The 21,503-nt window shown below is 33.2% G+C and overlaps 2 protein-coding genes and 1 non-coding gene across 3 annotated transcripts in view; 1 reads left to right on the top strand and 2 right to left on the bottom strand.

The window, feature by feature from the left end:
* Positions 1–1,090: 1,090 nt before the first annotated feature.
* LOC134229817 (alpha-1,2-mannosyltransferase ALG9-like) lies at positions 1,091–13,465 on the bottom strand. Its single transcript, XM_062711612.1, has 17 exons — positions 13,308–13,465; positions 11,792–11,927; positions 11,262–11,396; positions 10,989–11,059; positions 10,553–10,715; positions 7,314–7,375; positions 6,809–6,896; positions 6,321–6,426; positions 5,840–5,928; positions 5,587–5,623; positions 5,273–5,343; positions 3,537–3,608; positions 3,258–3,387; positions 2,698–2,848; positions 2,418–2,547; positions 1,675–1,805; positions 1,091–1,266 (listed from the first exon to the last, which is right to left on the bottom strand). Exons 1-17 carry the CDS (start codon positions 13,400–13,402, stop codon positions 1,143–1,145), a joined length of 1,791 nt encoding a protein of 596 aa, XP_062567596.1. The 5' UTR covers positions 13,403–13,465; the 3' UTR covers positions 1,091–1,142.
* Positions 7,677–7,869, bottom strand: LOC134229823 (U2 spliceosomal RNA). The gene has a single exon (XR_009984232.1). It is a non-coding gene; the product is annotated as a U2 spliceosomal RNA (small nuclear RNA).
* LOC134229818 (propionyl-CoA carboxylase beta chain, mitochondrial-like) overlaps positions 13,445–21,503 on the top strand; it is a 22,436-nt gene continuing 14,377 nt past the window's right edge. The window contains exons 1-8 of the mRNA XM_062711613.1: positions 13,445–13,651; positions 14,407–14,520; positions 15,213–15,281; positions 16,818–16,874; positions 17,874–17,987; positions 18,146–18,206; positions 18,527–18,576; positions 18,690–18,731. Of these exons, the coding sequence (XP_062567597.1) occupies positions 13,445–13,651; positions 14,407–14,520; positions 15,213–15,281; positions 16,818–16,874; positions 17,874–17,987; positions 18,146–18,206; positions 18,527–18,576; positions 18,690–18,731 (714 nt within the window). The remainder of the gene's footprint in view (positions 13,652–14,406; positions 14,521–15,212; positions 15,282–16,817; positions 16,875–17,873; positions 17,988–18,145; positions 18,207–18,526; positions 18,577–18,689; positions 18,732–21,503) is intronic.

Genomic DNA, 21,503 nt, shown 5'->3' with positions numbered 1-21,503 from the left:
GAAGGTTTGTGATGAAAAGAATTAGATTTCAACTTAAGTTGAAATAAAACTATGTCACTTCTCTAGCTACACGTGTACAATATGGCCCAAATTAAGCACCTTCTATATGAAGAGCATAATTATCCAATAAGTATCTTTTGTAGATTAATGTCCTATACAAACAAGGGACTTTTTATGAATCAGGAAAGATGCAATTCACCGATTACTGATTGTTGTTTCCTGAAAACCAACGAACATTTTGATGACTGGTGAATGATTTTTTTTTTTGGGGGGGGGGGGGGGGGGGTAATGGGAGAGGCAAATAACAGTGGTGTCTTTACATTTACTTCACCTAGGATTGGATTCTGTTTACATATACAAAATACTATATATATCACTGTTAAGGAATAATGGTAAGTGTTATAGCTTTCATAATTCATGGACTTGTCTCTTGTGACAAGACCTCCTCTTGGGTACCAATAATTTTGACCCTTTTCTTTGACCTAGCTTGCAGTTTATCTTACTTTTGAAAACGTTGCTCTTGGTCATGACTTTTGATTAATTAGAGCTAGCTATAGGGCTTTCATATTTCATGAATGATATTTCAATTCACTGACAACCAAAAAAATAATTAACAAGCTATTTCAGATAGTCTGTGTCCCTGCTTAAGGAAAAAAGAGCATGCAAGGGGGGTGAGGGTGGGTTTGACACTTTAAGAAGGGCAGGTGGGGCCATAGGGAGTGATACCAATATATATAGAATTTCATTGCAAATAGCTTCATGAGATATTGCTCAGGTACATATAGTATGTTACCGGCCCCTGTGGGAAGGATTGACAGACAGACCAGAATTAATATCCACCACTTCATGAGAGCAGGGAACAATATACAATTGCCGTAAAATATGACTTTTTTTTTTACTTCCATTGTACATCACTAAAAGATTTCTGAGTTTGCTTATAATACCCACCCCCCTTCAATTCTCCAAACTGACCACGGTTACATGTGTTACAATTTTATACATCTTCTTGGAATCAACTCAAATATCAATTTTTACTCTCATAAACACTGTACATCATTGTACTTCATATAATAAAAAACAAAACTAAGTGTCAAATTTGAAAAGTTTTAATACTGATGATAGCTATTAGAACACATGCATATTTATATATTTCTATGAGCAGTATTTTTTCTAGTCCTTGTAGTTTTTAATAAATTATAATTAATATATGTACAGTATCTACCAGATATAAAAGGAATGTAGAACGCCCGCAGGATTCGGTGAGATCTGAAAGACAGAGAGAAAAAGAGATATAAGGATTCATTTTCTAGAGTTATCATAATTTGCACAAGTACAGTCAAACTTAGTTATCTCCAACTCAAAGGGACTGTTAATGCTATTAACATAATGTTAACTGACAATATATCAATTTTGAGGTAAGATGGTTCAACTGTATGTAAACATATATAAAAAAAAACATTGTTTTTGAAAGTTGTGACTTGTCATGAATATGTAATGTAAATTCCACTTAAAAGAGTTCAGAAATCTGAGGATTGTTTTATGTAGAAAAAAATTAATCTATTCATTCTTTTCAAGAAAAAGACATGATTATTGGCAGTGAAAACTGTAATCAAAACAAAAGAAAGCTAGGGCATCACATCCCTGTCTCACCACAAGTCAACAAATTCTACCTACCTGCTTGCATCTAAAAATGGCACTGAATGAAGTATGGTCCAATCCTCTGTATTAGCTGAATAGTTCGGTTCATATTTTGTGTCTGTCTGGGTGTCAAGATCTATCAGGTAATGACATCTAGTGATATTTGACTGTCAACAAGAAAACAAATTTGGAATTAAATGTTACTGTGATGAAATGGGAGGAATTGTGACAGATCAAACTGGGATTTGAACTGGTGGCCCAGGTGCAGTATAGTTAACTTTCAGACCACTGACGAATGAACCAGCTTGACTGTCTCAAAATTACTATCAGATTACATGTGTCACTGTATGATATTTGGAGAAAAATTAATTAATAAAGCAAACTTCAGAAACTACTTGCATTTCATTTCTTGTTATACAGTAAACCTCAGTTAGTACGAACATGGATATTGCGAATTCACGGATATAGTGAAGTTATCTTGGATCCCAAGCTATATAAATTTAACAGATTTCTTACATGGATATAACAAATTACGGATATAGCGAAATATTTTCATAGGTCCCAGTGACTTTGTAAAGTTTGTTATAACCGAGTTTTACTGTATCTAGTTAAAACAAATATACAACACAATGCTGTCTCCAAAGAAGTCCAAAACTGAAATAAAATTACAACAATGTACACCTATCACAAAGGACAATTTACAATATGAAACAAACCTGATGCAGTTTTACTACTGCTGATTATTTTGTTCTGTTTTTGATGCAGTAGAAAACACTTACATATCTGGACATTTCTTCTTTGTTGAGGTCATTCATGTCTGATGGCAGAATTCTAGTAGCATCCTCCCCACTGCTGTATGGCTTTGGCAGTTGACCTCTGAACTCTGACCTCAGGAACAGAAGATTCCAGCTTCAAAGTTAAATTTACAATGTACCTATATGTACTTAGCAATGGTTATAGCAGAGACATATAAATTATGTCTCTGGTTATAGTTTAAAAACAGATATTTCTCTCTCTCTGATATTCTTAAAATGAAAACAATTAAAGTGAAAGGCTCACTTGTTTCCAGGAAGAAAGAAATTGCTTGGGAATCTGTACCACTCTTTTCCTACACAAACATTGACAGATTTTTCTGGAGGTAGCGTGTGGATTTTGGGATCAGCAGAAATTTTATTCAGCTCCACATAAATATCTAATGGTGCATGGTAACCTGTAATTTAAATCTCGAGTCATTATGATGAACCTTTATAACCATAATACACACTTTTGCTTGACACAAAGAACCCATCCTTTCAGACAACAAGTTTTGCGTCCATTCTTCTTCAATAAAAAATGGAAATAGAATGGTCACAAAACCGATAGATTCAGATTGGCTTGAGATGATGCGATTGTAAACTTATATAAAGATGTAAGAATGGAAAAGTTGGAGTTAAAGTATTGATAAATAGATGATGAGAGTTTGAAAAATGCCCAATAAATGGTTTTCTCATGCAGCAATAGTTTGTACTATATATTTTCTTGATAAGGGAAAAATCAACACAATAAGGGGCAAATAACTCTTCATATACCACAGGGACACAAACAATACAGTTGTATTAAACAGACATACATGTACATACCCTGATACACTGCAATGATTCGTGAGAATGACAGAGCACTAAACAGGACACACAGACAGACAGGAATCCAGTTGGTTTTATCTGTGTAGTGACTGCCCTTCTGTCTGGGTAGTAAATAACAGCACAATTTCTGAAATCACACAACATACAAAGAAAAATTCCAAATATATATATTTTTTCAGTGGTTGAGATCTATTAGGAGCATACTGTTTTCAAGTTCCAACCTGACAGCTTGATTTTTTAAACAAAGGTCATTAATGATCATGATAATACAAGTACCTGTAAATAATCAATGCTGACAGCTCCCTGTAATGCTAGGAGTGGGTAAATGGGAAACAAAAATCTCTCCTCCTGTAACACAATCAGTACAGATTCCCTTGTCAAGTGAAGCAAAACTTACGGTCAACTTGAAACATTTTGGATTCAAATGTATCTGATATTTCACGTTTTTTTATTCATTACCTGAATCACTTACATGCCAACTTTCCCGATTTAGGCGGGATTCTCCCGATTTTACCCTTTCATCCCGCCTTCCCGATCGGGAGAGAAAAATTGACCTAATTTTCCGATTTGTAAAAATTCACCCAAAATTTCCGATTTTATAAGTTTCCCTATACCGCTGAATTTTGTCAATTTGGACAACAATATCAGACTTGTTTATTCAATGCACACAGATAAGTTTCATTGTTTATTTAGGTGTTAACATGGTTAATTAGCCACAGGAAATCACTTCACGCTTGAACGCACGGAGTCGTCCAGGTGCAGGTAGCTTATAGCATGGGGCAATTAATTAGGGGATTATCTTTTCAGTTTTAAGGCGTACGCAAGGTGAAACACATAGATTAAGGGGATAATTGTTTGTCATTTTATTGAAAACATAAATTAAAGACAACTAAATTATAACCAAACCATAAAATCGGAATCCAAGGAGATCGTTATAGTAGAAAACTACAAAGCATAACTGCTGACTTTATCTACCTATAATGAAAAAATATTTTAAAGTTTGCCAGTTAAAATAATATAAAAAAAAATCCTGATGAAACAATAAAGTCTATGTCAGTTAGAATTTCTTTTCCCTCCCTTCTCCCAAAAGTAATTATAATATTTTATGCATATGTGACTAAGAAATACCCACATAGCACCATCAAGCCTGCCAAAGTTCAAGACTGTAAAAAAATAAATTTCTTTGGGATAGGTGGTATCTTTATGTTAGAAAATTGATGATTTAATTCTTCAAAACCGATGATTTATTTCTTTGAATAAAAATAAATGCATTGCAATTTCTCAAAATTTCTTTAAAATTAATATCTGATTAGAATTTCTAATTAATGTAAAATACTGTTTCTGGGAACATTTATGAGATTTTTATATTTTAATTATCAAAAGTTGTACAATTTTCAATTTTTCACCAAATTATGTGTCCTAGCTGGTAAAAAAAAGTTTACATATGTAACTAATCATCCCTTCTTTAGTGAGAGATCGAGGCTCCTATTTGAGCAAAAATATTTCCATTTTGGAAAGAAAAACCTTATTTTTGTGTTATTTTTATCCTATAGTAGTATTAATAAGTGATATTGATTATATTATAAATTTAAAAAAAGGATCATGTCATAATTATTTAATTTCACGACAAAATGTCGCGAATTCAAAGCTATGAAAAATGTCGTCACGCGCAAAATCCCCCATGGGAATTTTCAAAAGTTGGCATGTATGGAATCAGCAAATAACACTTTATGCAGTGTGCACCTTTGATTTATCTTTCATTTAAATGATTCCTTTCCAAATTTTACAATAACAATATTATCAAGATAGGTCCCCCACCCCCAAAAAAATCCGTAGCTGGGTGCATGAGCCTAGAAAAAGATTTTTTTTAAATACAAGAATGGCATTTGACCCTAAAGTTCAAGAAGTTTAAGAAATGAATTAAACTTTTGAAGATTCATTAGGACATGAACTATGACGCTTCACGCGGGCATATTTCATGAAATGCTTGTCAAATTCCTAATGTTGAATACCTTATGGGGCCTGGTGAAGAAAATTAGCATCCACAGGTACATGGGTAATAATAAAAGCCACACTGGTTTTTCTACAAAGACAAGAAAAATTCTTATTTGACTTTTAATTTTACATAGAATATGATGAATATAAATACACTTCATTTGTGAATGACTTTTTTTCAGTAGCAAAGGAATGCATGATTACTTTTCAGAGCTGACATTGAGATAAAATCCACCATCTTTAGACAGTATGAAACTCCATATATGAGTTACGGAAAAAGAAAAACATAACAGGTATTTATTGATACAAAAAACTTCAGTATCGTAATCACCTTTGTCTTCTAGCTTTAACAAAAACTTCACAAAGTACTGAAAAATAATTATTAAATGATATGAAACTTTTTTAAAGAAAAAAAAATTACAAACTACAGATGTCATTTAATTGTGCAGAGAATTATCACAATTTATTCAATCTTTGAATATGAGTTTATAAAAATATGATCCTGATGCTAAAGGATTATCTTTATTTACTTTAATTTATATGTCAATTTTTTATTCTGATTTATACATTTTAAACTTACTTACAACAAGGGGTAAGCTGACCAATGCTAACACAAACATCACATTGAAATTCAGGAACCCATTAAGGAAGTAAAAGGAAAATGGCTCCACACCTATCAAAACAGATAGACATAGTCAATTACAAATGTATAACAGGTCTAGATATATAAATGAGCAAAAAATTTGTCTTCCTAAAAATTTACACTTAATTTCATGAGCATGCATGACCATAAATTTAATATTCCGCAGAAGATGCCTGCATTTACTTAAAATAAATAATTTTTGCATAGAGGCTAGACTCTGCACTGTATTTTAAATAACAGAGAATATATTGTATACTTGCAGGGTTATTTTTTCCCCATGTTAAATTAAATTGATGAAAATTAACAAAACTTAACAAACTGGATAAATTTTCATCTGTAAACTATCCCAGTTTGCTATATGATGGGCTTTGATAGTTCTGTGAGTCAAAATTTGTAAATGATTGTGGCATTAAGTTTATTACCATAGAGATCCGGTCCATGGTCTGTGAACACATTATACAGGACTATGTTGAGTGGAGCTATGACCAGCTTCCCATAGTAATGGAAGTCAATATGCATGCTGGGCACCTGCAAAGAAGAAAAGAAGTACATGTATACAATTTAAAACTGCATTTGGTTTTAATGAATGGACTGAAGAAATGCAAAGAGAAATGTTAGGCTCAAAATATTGAGAGTGATCAAGTCATTTGAGAGTAGAAAATATTAAAAATACGTCATTCATCATCATCATGGGTAACATACGGGTGATTCACATCGATTCTCTCTGTCATCACCCAGTTTGAGGGAGCTTGTGGATTCCAAACCGTGGTTTATAGCAACAATGATGATTTTTCCTCTTTCATATATTTGAGAGTTAATCTTGCATGCAGGATGTCTTAAAATCTAAGGATTTAGCTCCCTTTAATTTATTTCTAGCATATTAGTTACAGTACTACAATATAATTATCACCAGAAACAGGACTAAAGCCACAAGGCACCATTTGATGAAATATCCTAATGCTCTTCTCCTTAGTAGTATATCAGCAGCTAGGGGGGCCCTGAAAGAAAATTGGGTCCTCTAGACTTAGTCTGATTAAAACAATTATTGTAATACTTGATAAGCTGCCAAGTACATCTGTAAGTAAAAAAAAAAATCATAAATTTTTCAAAAAAAGATGTTTAAAAATTTTTAAAATATTTTGACTGTAATTACAGCCAATTCACAGTTTCCAAAGAGAATTACATCTCTTAACAGTTACAATCTACAAAGAAATACATTTTCCATACAAGAGATTGATATTAAAATTTGATCAAAATTGTGTATTCTTTTATGACTTATACTTCAGTTTTTCATTAACATTCTTTCATAGGAAAAAATTGTAGTTATTTATATCAATGACAAAATTTATGTAACATAAATTTATAGTAAGAGATTTTCATGAATTAAAATTCTGTTTCACAATAAATAATTGTACCCTAAGATTCCAGCAAAGGGCCATCCTAGAATGGTACTGGCAGCAGTGGACAAAATGGCTACCTGTCAAAAAAGAGAAAAAAAATCTTATTTAATATATTTCTGCAAGAATTCTCAAACATTTTTACACATAATTTTATGTGATCTAAACCAAACACTAGTGCAATCCGTCCTGTGCTCTGAAATATAGTATGAATAATTATTGTCACTTGACATACTAAGATTATTGATATCAATATTTGATCAAAGTAAAATACAGAGAGACTGAGAGAGCTATAATTACAACAAGAAGAAGATCAAGGCAAATTAGGAAAGTAAAGGAGGGGAGGAGGATTTTCTTACATTATTTGATTTTTCTCCCAATTGGGAGTGGGCCGATCCTGGAGGTACTGCAATACCAGGCCAACCCGTGGCGAGAGCGGAGCAAGCCCCTGACATCTCACCTCATGCCAAAAATCAGTTTAATATCGTAGTTCCCATGTAGGGAACGTATCAGATATTAAGCTGATAAGAACAGATACTACACTTTGATCTTAGCCAAAAGGCCGAGAAGCGATACCAATTGTTGGGTTACAAAAGTTTAAATACTCTGTGAAGATGTTTTCATGCTCATGATTAAATGTTTGCATTAGCTGTAACAAAATTCAAAGTTTCTTTGTGATTTTTAAACATTTTATAATTCTTATTCACAGATATGTTTAATAAGCCTATGTTCTACATTCTTGGTCAAAATAACTTGGTTCCCAGTTCTCAATTAAGCAAAAATTTAATTAATTAAATGTGTTCACCATGTAAAGCCCCCATTTATTGACGATTCGAGTTATATTTCCTTGATACCATACAAAGCTCAGTAGAGGGCGCTGTTTACACAAGTACTTGTAACGCTCCACTTAATCCCGACCAAGTCTGAAGGGCTTTATCTGATAAAGCTGTGCTTGGCCAGGTGTAAACACTTAAATTGTTATGTCTGCAGGTAACAAAATGTGTACCTGATTATGTAGTAGTCAAACCTAAATAAATGAATGCATATATACTTATATGATGGATGTACATATCTACATGAAGAATAAAAAAAATAATTGTGAAATAATCATTTTAAATTCTGAGATCCATGCTACTTTAATAAATATATACATGTATTCTTGTAGTTGTTATACAAGAAACCACTAGAATTTACATTGCTTTCTAGATACAGTGTTTGATAATTATGATAATCACACATACAACACAAATAGGTTTCTATCTCCAAATACCATCAGCATTTAATAAAGTTAACAGAAAATGTCAAACATCAATCTGAACAAAAATCAATATTCTGAAGAAAAAAAAATATGCATGTACCTAGAAGATTCCATAAAATTTTTAAATAATTGTCAGAACACTACAGTAATATAATGACTTTACAACTTCATTGATATATATATGCCGGTAATTCAGTTTCTAAACATTTCTATTCAGGGTCACAGTAATAGAAACCATATGTTGAAATTTGACAACTAATCATTAGGTTAGCATTAACTCAAGGCACTACTGATCCAGAAATATTTACTGAGCATCTGAGTAAAAGTTTAAAATGAATGCATATATACTTATATGATGGATGTACATATCTACATGAAGAATAAAAAAAATAATTGTGAAATTACAAATTATTTTTAAATCGATAAGAAATGTCTTTAGAAACATACATGTGTGAACATATGTGACATTAAAAAGAGATCAACCTGAAATTTTGAATGATTGATAAGTTGAGTTTGTCATGTAACTTATATAGTCAGGAGCAAACATGATATTTTTATCACAATCGGATCTTGATATCATTAGGAGTTACTGACTTCTTAGAGGGTACCAGTGTACCAAGTTTGATGTTTGTCAACACAATTGGATTCTCAAGATATTGAACAGACAATATATATGTACCCGTAAGTCCTGAGAGATGTGACCCTTGACCTTTTATCACAAAATTAATACAGGTCATCTAATCCATATCATGCTTTGGGGGCACCATAATGTCCAATTGGATGCCTTTTAAGCAAAGGGATCTCAAGTTATTGATTGGATAATACTTTTTTGAATATCTTTCCTAAGGAGTTTGATCCTTGACCTTGTAACCTCAAAATTATTTTTTTTTCAGTTTACAAAGTTTAATGTCTGTCAAGCATAGTGTTCTCAAAATATCAAGCTGAAAATATTTCTATTGTTTTGGTAGCCTAGTGGGAAGGAGTTCAGGCTTCATATTGGGAGATTCATTTCAACAAAACATAAACATATTTAAAGTGACTCATTTCATCTTGTAGGAGTATATTGCACTTGCAAATAAAATGATGTATTTAAAACTAATCGCAATCACTGGGTATGAAGTTGTTTTTGTAATCATGAATTAGTGCTACATATGAGGATTGTCCGGTAAAATCATGGACAAAGCGTTTTTCTTGAAAAATAATGGACACACTAAGCTGAAATTTTCAGTGAATATTCAATTATCATATTCAAGTGCATTCATAAATTTGTGCATCATTGTCTGCAAGCCAAAACCTCTAAAATAAGAGGCCCCCTTTATAAGTACACATACAGCACTTTGATCTATATATAAACCAAAAGGCTGAGAAGCAGAAATAGCAGCCAAAGCAAACACAACAAGAATGGTCTATCTTTATGTCATAATTGACAACATAGATTTATTAAGAATTTTATTGAATTAGTAACCTGACTACTTAGTATTTGTGGTTGAGTTTATCGGTTTTATAAAATGATTCATCAACATTTTAAACATAAACTGTTTTGTACCATAAAGATACATGTAATAATAATGTGGAATTTAGAATTGCTCTGGAACAGATTTTTCTTGTAGACATTTAAAAGAATTTTTTGCAGTTATTTGATAAGATTTCAGTGTAGATTTACTGAAGTATATTGGTACAAAACTTATCTTATGATGCTTCAAATCTTAAAAGGATAAATTTTAACTCTCTGATAACTTTCCCTGTCTACTGTCCAAAGATGTTCTAAAACTACAAAATTAATATTGGACTTAGATTTCGATTTCTGCTTAAAGAATGACTTATATAATGAGAGTGTTGTGATTCTGCCATATTTTGGAATGGTATTAACTGTAGAGATGATCACAAGTTTTTATTGAAGGACAATTGTTTATATGATAAGTTTACTCCAAAGATTGGGTAGGGGGTCATTTTGAGGATTTTTTCCCAATTTTAGAAATATAATATGTTTATATCTTACATGTAGATGTCCCAGGAACCAAGCTCCCATAGACAGCATGGTCATGTACATACAGAAACTACTGGGGAGAAAAGCAGTAGAGGAGATGAACATCCCAGCACTGATTAACAGGACTGCAAGAGTTATCCTTCCTGTGTTAGCTCCAAACTGCTTACAAACACCTCTAAAAATGTACAGGAAAAAAAATCAATTAAACAACCTGCTTCTCTTTTCAGTTATTCAATTTATATCAGATTATTTTCAAATGAAACAATTTTTGTTAGACAAAATAATGACACATTTAGAGCTTTTAAATCAAGGTGTGCAAATCATTTTGTCATAGTCAGACTGAATATATTATGACACCAATGTTAGCTACTAATTGATAGAAAAACACATGCAGATGATGCCCACTTCTTTCTAACAATACGATCATCTACAAATTGTGAACACTTACTTATAAAAATAAATCTCACAGCCAGCACACACAAAAGCAAGCACACAGCGTAAAATGTAAAACAGCATTATCTGAAAGAGTGGCGAGAAAGTACATTTACATGATTTTTATATTATAAAGTCAAGAAAATAAAAAATTCAAAAGGATTGTTAAATTAATTTGAGCAATTTTTCAATTCACATTTCATATTTTTCAAACTTCAATAATTCACAACAAATACATCACGCATGATATAACTGTTCCATTATAAAGAATGAAAAGAAAGGAACTTACCTTATTTGTGCTAAATAATGTTTTGTACAAGGAGATTGGCAGGGCATGGATCCAAAGATAAGCATAGGAGCGGATGGCATACTTTGGTGAATATTCCCAGGTTTGGAATCCTTTACCAAACATCAGGAAGTGCATCTTAAAATACATATGAGAATTAAGATAAACACTTATTATCCTGACATTAATTCAGAATGAAATATAATAAAATAATAAAAGCAGAATATTAAAATTTTTGTTAATAGCCATTTATTCTTTTCTTTGAAAATGTATATTGAGAACTTTTTTGAATACGAGACTAATGATGACTACAATAAATAATACATATGTCAGAAAATAAAATGTAAAATTTTTATAGTAAAAAATCAATGTTCATGTACATAATGTATATTTCATTACGAGTACTATCAAATTTTTTTTTTTTTAGTTTTTTAGTTTGTTAATTCAACTTTATGGAGATCATTCTGGTTAACTCCCTAGCTGGGAAATGCTTTCGTTGTCAATATGAATTATACTACTGTAAAAGTACTGACTGGTTCCCAGTAGTTATACGTCTCGTCACAGTCACCGACAATGTTCCACACCGCTGCACACAGCCGGGCAGACAGGAGGATCTTAAAGCCCGTGTAACCTTTAGGTGTCCATGGAAACTCATAGTGTGACCCTTCACTAAGGAAAATAAAATATTCGTTTGAGAACTGAGAGAACGTTTTAAACTTAAACAGTTGTGTGTTATCAATCATGACTATGGTTTCATCAATTTTCATGGATTTTGTGAAACAGACATTTGCGAGGATACATAATTTTGTGGACAATAGCATTGCCTATACAAATGAATAACATATTTCTTAATTCAATGAACATTGAATTTCGTGGATCTACTAAACAACAAAATCCTTGAAAATTGGTGCTCTTCGAATATTGATGAAACCAGGTAACTGAAAAAAGCAACAATTTTTGCTGCACTAGGGATTTTACCAGGGTCCTTGCATAATAAGTTATGTTCTGTATCCACTGCAGAGCTTAACCTATTAGCTGATATCCGAGGTACATATAACCATAACCACTACATTTCTGATGTCTCCCTCCCTAAATTTTCTTTTCCCTTGATTGACAAACAAACAAGACTCTTTTGCCCCTGGCAAAACTTTCAAATTAAGGATAGGTGAAGGGAAAAAGCAACTGTGAAAGGAATCTATAGCTGGACTAGGGACTGACCCCCTGCATTATTAGTCAGTCAAGCGCTCCAATCACAAAATTATCCACTTTCCTTTTCCACACAACCCTAACCATCGCATTTTCAACTTCCAGGTAAATGTTACCAAATGTAATAGAAAAGGGGAAAATATCGATAAGCCATTAATTATCATGGACCAGAAATTGAGCCCAGGACAACTGCATCACTAGCCAGGTGCTCCAATCATAAGCCAACCATGAGGTTGACATTAAATGTCAATTCATTACACCTCTACTGATTTTTCAATATCTAGAAGTAAATCAATATAATTTGCAGATTCCCTGATAATCACCGTAAAAAGACTGATTCCCAGCAAAAAGATGCATCAGTTTGTTGAACTGATACACACCTTTTCGGAACACCCAATGATTCCTTTTAATCATATGAATAGTACCAAGATGTTCCAAATTAACATCATGAATAATCATAATGAAGCTAATGTAATATATCGGTATAATAAAACAGTTAAAGTATATATCATTGAGGGAGTCAGCAAGATTCCAGTTCCCCTAGAGCAAGCCTATTTCCCTCGGCTGCACCTCAGGAAATAGACTTCCTCTAGGGGAACTGGAATCTTGCTGACTCCCTCAATTATATACTAAATAAACTGACAAGAATTTGTGCTGGACCTGATCAATTTTAGCAATAGCATCAAATCTTCAAAAATAGATATTTAGGCCCCTACATCTCCCATATCCCTGTGACCCAGCATCCCAGCCATCATCCTAATTTCATGAGCTCTGATCTCCTTTTTGAATTGCAAAGCATGAATAAAGTGAAAATTCTAGTAGAACTTTAAACAATATACCCACCTTTTGTTGTCTGATGGTAAAGATTTGTCAGTTTTCAAGTCTTTCTTTTTTGAGCCCCGTTGCTTCATGGCGGCTGACATGTTGCAGGCCCGCATAAAATTAAAGTGACCTTCACCCGAATATAAACAGGTGACAACATGGCCTCCGTCGGTCGGCTTACAGCAAGGCTGCTGAGGAATTCTGCAGTTCTACGACAGGGCAGACAATGGCAGCAGACGGCCTTGTGCAGTGTTGTAGCGGGGAGCGCGCAGCACACACTGAGTGTCCGAAAACGTATCGAGGACATGAAAAAAGCCGCGCTCTTAGGTGGGGGTCAGAAGAGGATTGACAAACAGCATGAAAAGGTTGGAGCATTAGGTTTTGAATTAGAGGCATGTGTGTCTCTTTGCAATAATTGCAAAAATAGTCAAAAACCATTTAAAAAAAGCAATTTTAATTCAAATTTTTATTCAGCTTAGCTTTATTAAATATGATTAGACTCTGTGTGTAAATTATTTTGGGGAAAATGCAGAGCATTACAAAATTAAATGTTTTCATAAACATAAATCCCCAGTGTAACAGATGCAAATAAAGGTTAACGTGCAAGTAATCAATATGAACTTTAGGTTTATATTTAAATCTGTATGGATTTACTGTGTATTTGTAACAGAGACAATTTATTGCCTCTGCTGGGGATTGAACCTGGGACCTCTGGCTTGCCAGTCGAGAGCTCTACCAATTGAGCTAAAGGGTTAACTCACTAGCCCAAGCTAGTAGGATGCCGTGTATCATACACTCCTACATTGTCCCCCTCCAGAGAATGAGATGTCCTCATCTCTCTTGGAGTGCCGACACCTGTGGGGCGAAGTTCTAGGGGCAACCACTATAACCTGCCAGAGAACACCAGGGCCCCACGTTGGGCACCAAATGTAACAGAGACAATTTTTGTCTCTGCTGGGGATTGAACCCGGGACCTCTGGCTTGCCAGTCCAGTGCTCTACCAATTGAGCGAAAGGGTTAACCCACTAGCCCAATATTAAGCTACTAGGATGCCGTGTATCTTACACTACTACATATTTTACACTTACAAAAGTAAATAGGAGTTTCCTCTTCAAATTAGGGTAAGCTGACAGCAAGGGAGAGAATTCAGCTTCTTTTGGACAAAGACTCATTTGTGGAATATGACATGTACTTGGAACATGACTGCACAGACTTTGGAATGGAAAAGGAGAAGGTACCATCAGCGTTATTCAAAGCTGTATAAGCATTGACTGAGTTGTAAATTTTGAATATTCAACATGTCAGAACATAGAAGACTGTGATGAAAATCAGGTTAAAATGCATTAAGCATTTTGAATATTTATCTGCATGGCTGTCTTTGTTATTCCATGTTGAATATCCAAAAGTTAGCATTCAGTGCTTACATTTTCATTTCAAAATTTCATGGTAGATTTATAAAATAATGTTTCTTTTAATACTAGCATAATATTATGCCCATTTGAATGAAACATGCTGCACTTGTACAGCTAAATTGGAGGAATATAGTCATTTGCTTATATGATGCACTTGCATGGTTAAATGATGTTCAACATTCATGTCATCAAAATAAAAACTATTAACAATTTAACTTTTAGAGCTCCCAATCCGTCTTGAAAATATATACACTATTGAATGCTAGAGTTTTTGCAATTCTTTGTAAGGGAGCTATATGTGGAATGGGTATAAGGGGGAAAATTCATGATATGAAGAGAAGGGTGGATTTATCATCTCTATTTTCAGTGTCAATTTTATCCTCTAAATTGTTGTCATCAACATCAAATGATTATTTAATCAATAGAAGATAACGGTAACCAAGAACTGCTTAAATTAATTATTGCTATATGCTAATTATTATTACCAGTAATATCAGACAACATACCTTTTCAGTACCCTGGTGATAGTGTAGTCACAGGCAGAGGAACCATCAATGGCAGAGTGTGCTTTGTCTTCTCACAGGTAAGTTATAACCACACTCTGTAGATACTAGTAACTATCTTGTAGGAGGGATACACATGGGTCAGGCATTTGTAAATATAATATAAAAATCAGCATATGACTTACTTACTATGAATATTAAGGAGTGTGGTAGTGTGGGTATATTGGAATTTTAGCTCAGGGGAACATGTAAAGAATCCGTATTAGAGTATTTTGTGGAGTTCCAGTATGTCAGAATTTTCACTAGCTTTTATGTATGATTTACTAATGTTCATCATTAAGTGATCAGTTTTGGTCCCTACATACTCTTAATGTGTGTGAATAGAAGTTTTTATACCAATATCATCTCTTGAGACAAACCATACAACTAGCCTTTGGACAAGTCAGTGTCCAAAACTTGCAGTTGGAAAATCTAGCCTTTCATATAAATGCATATAAGGCCAGATAAAATTAATCTTTAGATTCTCATCCCCGCCCGCCCCTCTAAAAATGTCCCGCCCCAGTGTTTTTTATTTTGATTTTTGGGTGTTAATTAAAGTATTTTCACGTGTTTTCATTCTGCAAGAATTTGGATCAAAGTTTAAGAGTTATCTCCCGTCTGTAGTAAAAGTCGCGTGTCGCTATTTATAATAAAAGAACCATGTGAAGAATGGAGAAAAATCGGCAATAAAAGCAGTTTAAATATGGAAGGAAGAGATAATTTGTCAGTATAGAGAAGACAGAGAAAAAATAGCATAAACACATTAGATAATTTCACTGGCATGAGCAATTTTTTTAGAGAGATGTTAACTAACTAAAATAGACAAGGAAAATGACACAAGTTTTAACGATCTCCAGCTGTGTGTGATTTTACTTTGAAAAAAAAAAACATTGTTGGCAGACTTTAGAGAATGCTAAGAGCTAAAAAAAATGTCAAATCTTAAAATTTTTCAGACCTAGGTTTTACAATAGAATATCTTATTAGAATACTTTATAGATTTTGCAAATATGACCTATTTTAATGTCGAACATGTTAAGTCTCAAGAACGATCAAATTTTTGAGGAAGGTGGAAATTTATATTTTACCCAAAACAGAGGGATTTGTTGGTAAAACTAAAAGGTATTTGGGGAGAGGCCGATGAGAAGTCCTGCAAATACAATATACTGGTATCCCCATCTCATTTTGTTTGGTGTGTGCCGTATATGTGTACTTGATAATTTGTTAAGTAACGATAAATATTTAATTTTTCAAAAGCAAGAATCTTCTTTAGATATTTAAAAGAATATGAAAAGAGTAAAATTTATTCATATTGGCATTAACATTATTAAAAAGAAATGTGTACGAAGAGTCAATCTTTTGTTGATACTTACAATTTAACAATTATAAAAAATAAAAAATAAAATCCGCCCACCCGCCCCGATTTTATAGTAAATTAGGATGAGAATCTAAAGATTAATTTTATCTGGCCTAATCTAGAATTTTTTTTTGAGGGGTGGGGGGTTGAGGGAGGGTGGATAATTTAGCTATATTCATGTCTTAACCACGCTTTATGATCAATATACATATCTTTTTTGTAGGATTTTACTGTATTTGGTGGAAGTTTGTCTGGGGCCCATGCAAAGAAGATTTGCAAGGTAAAGCAGTACTATAAATAGGTTAACAATTTTGGCTTTATCAAATGCGTGTTCTTAGTTTATGTCATTGGACATGTTGCTGTGTATTTGGATATCCATTGTTCAGAATCTCTCCTTCACATTAGATACAAAAGTTAGAACCATAGCAATAAAGGTCACAGTTTAAGGTGGTATACATTGAGACCTTGGAACATTATCCTTAATATCAATTTAAAGCATGAAAATTAGCAACAAAAGTACAGGAAACAATCCTTGCTATAGCTTCAACTTTGTCATTTCAAATCTGATGATGTTTAGAATTTTGATAATTTCATCCTTTGATGCTTTGGCTTTTACAGAGCTGCCAACCCTTACGATTTTGGCGTAAGGAGTACGAAATCAGCGTCTAAAATACGCCTTATGATTTCTCTCTATATTCTTCCGCTTTCAGTTTTTCTCGTTCAAAGTTTATAATACCGGTATTTTCATGGCTGGCAGTCTATAATTTCTGCTTTTATATATAATATATTCATAATTCTCACAATGCTTGCTTGTATCATCATTTCGGTTTTAAAAGGCTGATCACATTCATGTCAGTGTTCTACAGTAAACAATATGGAAACATGCCTCAGATTGCATGTCCATTTACAAAACATCTTCAGAGGCAGGGGACCTAGGTGGTCCCTACACCCTGCCTTACTATTTGTCATTTCAGAATGTTGGTAGCTCTGCTTTTATAAGTGACAATGTGAATATAAGTTTCTTACAATTTGACAACTCTGATAGTTTAATTCACAGTGTAGAGTTCACGGATCTCTTGTTTAAATCTATAAATAGTTTTAACAGCCAATGAAATATATTGAGTTGGAACATAAGTACTGGTGAAAAAAAAAGAGGAAAAATGAGGGTCATTGAAGAAAAAAATTGAAATAAGTGTACTAGAGCCATTAAAATATTTGCAAGTGTAGATAACACAAACACAGTTATTTAACCCATATAAAAATTAATGTTGATTGACAGATTATGGACCAGGCTATGTTAGTGGGAGCTCCTGTGATTGGTCTGAATGATTCAGGCGGGGCCAGAATTCAGGAGGGCGTCCAATCACTTGCTGGATATGCTGATATCTTCCAGGTAGGATGATGATTGATCTTTTTAATAAAACTCACTGTAATATTTTTGACAGCGGACATATGTCTTTATTAAATTCTACACTGAGTAACTTGTATAAAAGTTCAAACTGAGTGTTTGTTACTGGTAAAATTCTTTAACATGACTCATTCTGTTTTCAGAGAAATGTCAATGCATCAGGTGTTATTCCACAGATTTCCCTTATCATGGGTCCATGTGCAGGTACCTTTTTTCAATCTACATGATCAACCTCAAACAAAAATGATGGACATGTATTTTAGCAACTTTTTAGTAAATTTCATTCCCACTTATGGTCTTTATTACATTATATGACTGTATACTTACCATGGTAACTATATGTAATTACAGATTGTATCAATCTTCATTAAAATGAATGAACTCAACTAAAATTAACTTGAAAACATACTTGTTTATACCTATAGATATTTTATGAAAGAAATAAAAAATAATTTTTTTTATAAGCTCATATGCACAGGTAATAGTCAGGTATGAAGACTTATTAAACCTAATTTTGTTTTCAGGTGGAGCTGTGTATTCTCCAGCCTTAACAGATTTTATTTTTATGGTTAAAGTAAGTATTAAATTGTTATACCCAAAGTACCAGTACTATCAAAGTACCATCTTTGTACTATTGTAGTTCTCTCTGCATAACTGTACTTTAATTCCCATATCTTTGTATTGTAGGATACATCATACCTGTTCATCACCGGTCCAGATGTAGTAAAGGTAAATATATTTACTTTCCATAATTATGTATTTTTGAGTGTGTTTAAAGTGTCGGAATTATAATGTTAGAACTTGGACAAAAATTGTTGAATGACTTACAAATGCAATCATAACCAGAAATCAAAATTCACCTCAGTCTCATTTAATAGTGATGGCTGTTCCCTCAATTTAAGAAAATGAGCTCAGTATATATCATTTTCTCAGCACAGCCCGTGAACCATGGAATGATGAACTTCGATGATTTATAATTCAATGCAAATATTGTGGTTTTATCATTATCAGTGAAACATCAATTTTCGTGGATTTCTTTGTTGAGTAAAAATGTTTTTTTAATATTCTGTGCACAGATAAACAAACAACACCTAGATCTAGATATATTATGAGTGGAATACTGTATGTGTATTTAAAAAAAAAATGGGCTTCATATTTTAGCGGCTTTGGCGCAGAGAACGATGCGCTAATTCATGAACACCACTACGAAATAATTTATAAGTAGAATATACGGCAAGAACATGTGTAGTGCTAATTCTTGATTACGCCAACAACTCCATATCCATTGACTGCGTTAAATTTTGAATTCGCCAAAATATGTACACGTACAGTATCAGTAAAAAATGCATTCTAATGTTGACATTGCTGTCTTCCTAAAATATTGCACTTGAGTTTTATTTATCTCATTTCTTTTCACATTTGTATTCTTTGTTGTCAATATTCATAATATTTGAACCTCCAGAATTTTTTTATTAACATTTTCCAGCAAGTAAATGTTCTTAGACAAAAAAAATTTCACACTGTCCCTAACATGGAGGTCAGAATAGGAATTTTTTAAACCAATATTCCAAAACCATAAAGGGATGTTTGGGACCATTGAAAGGTTAATGAAGTATCAAAAATAGGAGTAAAATACATGGTTTAAAATAATGAGATACATATAGTGGGGGGTGAGGGGGGGTTTAACATAAAATACAAAAAAAATGCCCGAAGCAAGTGAAAGAAAGGTGGCCTAAATCGATCGGTTTTTACTATGCTTGGATCTGTAGCTCTCTGCTTTATTTGTGCAAATTTTCTCAAGCAGAGAGCTACAGTTCTGCAGCTAGACCTTGGGATATGACTGGAGATCTAATTTATATGAGAGAAAAATATTCTCCAGAACACAAAAACCATTTAAGTCATAAGAAAAGATTCCAGTTGTGTTGCTTTTGTAGTTAAAAATTAAAAATTAAATCATTAAAAATCCTTAAATCATTAAAATTGAAAAATTAAATTATTAATCTTGGTGGGGTGATTAGGCACACACTTACATGGTCAGAATCTTCTTTGGAAAGAATTCTTAAAAATCTTAAGCAAAGTAGGGCCAATATGCAAGGTAGGTGGGTGTTGTCACCCTGAGGTCACTTTAAATTTAATCAGACTATTGAGAAAAACCCTTTTCATGTTAATAATTTCTTTGACTACCTGTGGCTTTATTGCAGCCCGGAGGACCTGGCTGCTCTATACATATAAGTTTAAGTGTTGGTGTATGGGGATTAGGGTGGAAGTAGTTATTCGGAATTAAAGGTTTTCTAAACATTGAAAAGATTGTTAATCAGAATGTTCTTTCCCTTTATAAATTACGAGGTACAAAATATATTTACTTCCAGAAAGTAAATCTGTAAAAATATATATGTTTTTCATATTTAATATGTAAAGTTTCTTATCATTTACTATCGAAAAAATGACAGGTCCCTTTTTTTAGAACATTGAATTTTACTTCTCGCATAAAAACGTACTCTGCACACAGGCACGTAGTATCAGGGGGGGCCAGGGGGGGCCTGCCCCCCCCACTTTTTCTCCCGACATTACCTTTACTATAGAAAATGTTTACTGAAAGGAAGGTTGGCTCCCCCCCACATTTCAGCACAGTGTAGTGTTATAAAGGAAATTGACCCCCAAAAGTTAATTGAAAAATAGTTGGACTTGAAAAAAGTTGGCCACTACTCCCCCCCCCCCACGAAATAGGATTTTTTTTTTTTTTTTTTTTTTGCTTGTCAACTTTTTCAGGTAAGTAAAAAAAAAATTTCTCAGGTTGGCCCCCCCACTTTCAAAAACGATGCTACGTGCCTGGCACAGTTCCTGTTCTGTATTCTAAAATTGAAAATTAATACATTTTTGAATATAGGTGGTGCATGTGTCTAACTTCAATTTATACTTTTTGCAGCCAACATTTACTTGAGGAATTGATCAAGTTTAAAATGGTATCGTTTTTGATTGATTTTTATCCGACTTTAAGTTTTCAAAATATTCGCGACTATTGTCTCCATCAATCAGATGCATGCCTTTTCACACATATCGAAGAGGTTTGATGATCAAGACTCATTTCCATTGTTTACTTTATATATTTCCTAGGCGAAAATTGATGGTTACATCAATGTTTTCTTGTTGCCCTTTACATTTGAACTTACATTGTGGCCCTGCCCTACCCTGTGGAGTCATGACTTAAACAAATTGAATCTACACTACCTGAGAATGCTTCCATATGAATAGGACTAATCATTGAAAAGAAGATTTTTAAAAAAATTTTTCTACATGTTTCTATGTAAAACTTGAATTCCATGTTATGGCCCCGCCCTACCGCCAGGGGTCATGATTTTAACAAAATTGAATGTCCACTACCTGACGATGCTTCCATAAAAATATGATCATTCATGCCTTTGCTATTCTTGAGAAGATTTTTAAAGAATTTTCCTATATATTTATATGTAAAATTTTGATTGCCCATTGTGGCCCCGCCCT

Source organism: Saccostrea cucullata, unplaced genomic scaffold, assembly GCF_032062105.1.
Source record: "Saccostrea cucullata isolate Sc308-1 unplaced genomic scaffold, CSIRO_AGI_Scuc_v1 ctg114, whole genome shotgun sequence".
Classification (NCBI taxonomy): domain Eukaryota; kingdom Metazoa; phylum Mollusca; class Bivalvia; order Ostreida; family Ostreidae; genus Saccostrea; species Saccostrea cuccullata.
Note: the sequence above shows the minus strand (reverse complement) of the source record. Positions and strands in the feature narration are given on the sequence as shown.

What these genes read in the sequence shown, in the direction of transcription:
- LOC134229817 (XM_062711612.1), bottom strand. Translation starts at nt 13,402, where the DNA reads ATGCGGGCCTGCAACATGTCAGCCGCCATGAAGCAACGGGGCTCAAAA. An exon ending in CGTATAACTACTGGGAACCA is followed by an intron (nt 11,397 to 11,791) that starts GTCAGTACTTTT and finishes ATGTATTTTAAG; the next exon opens with ATGCACTTCCTGATGTTTGG. An exon ending in TGTGAGATTTATTTTTATAA is followed by an intron (nt 10,716 to 10,988) that starts GTAAGTGTTCAC and finishes GTACATTTTTAG; the next exon opens with AGGTGTTTGTAAGCAGTTTG.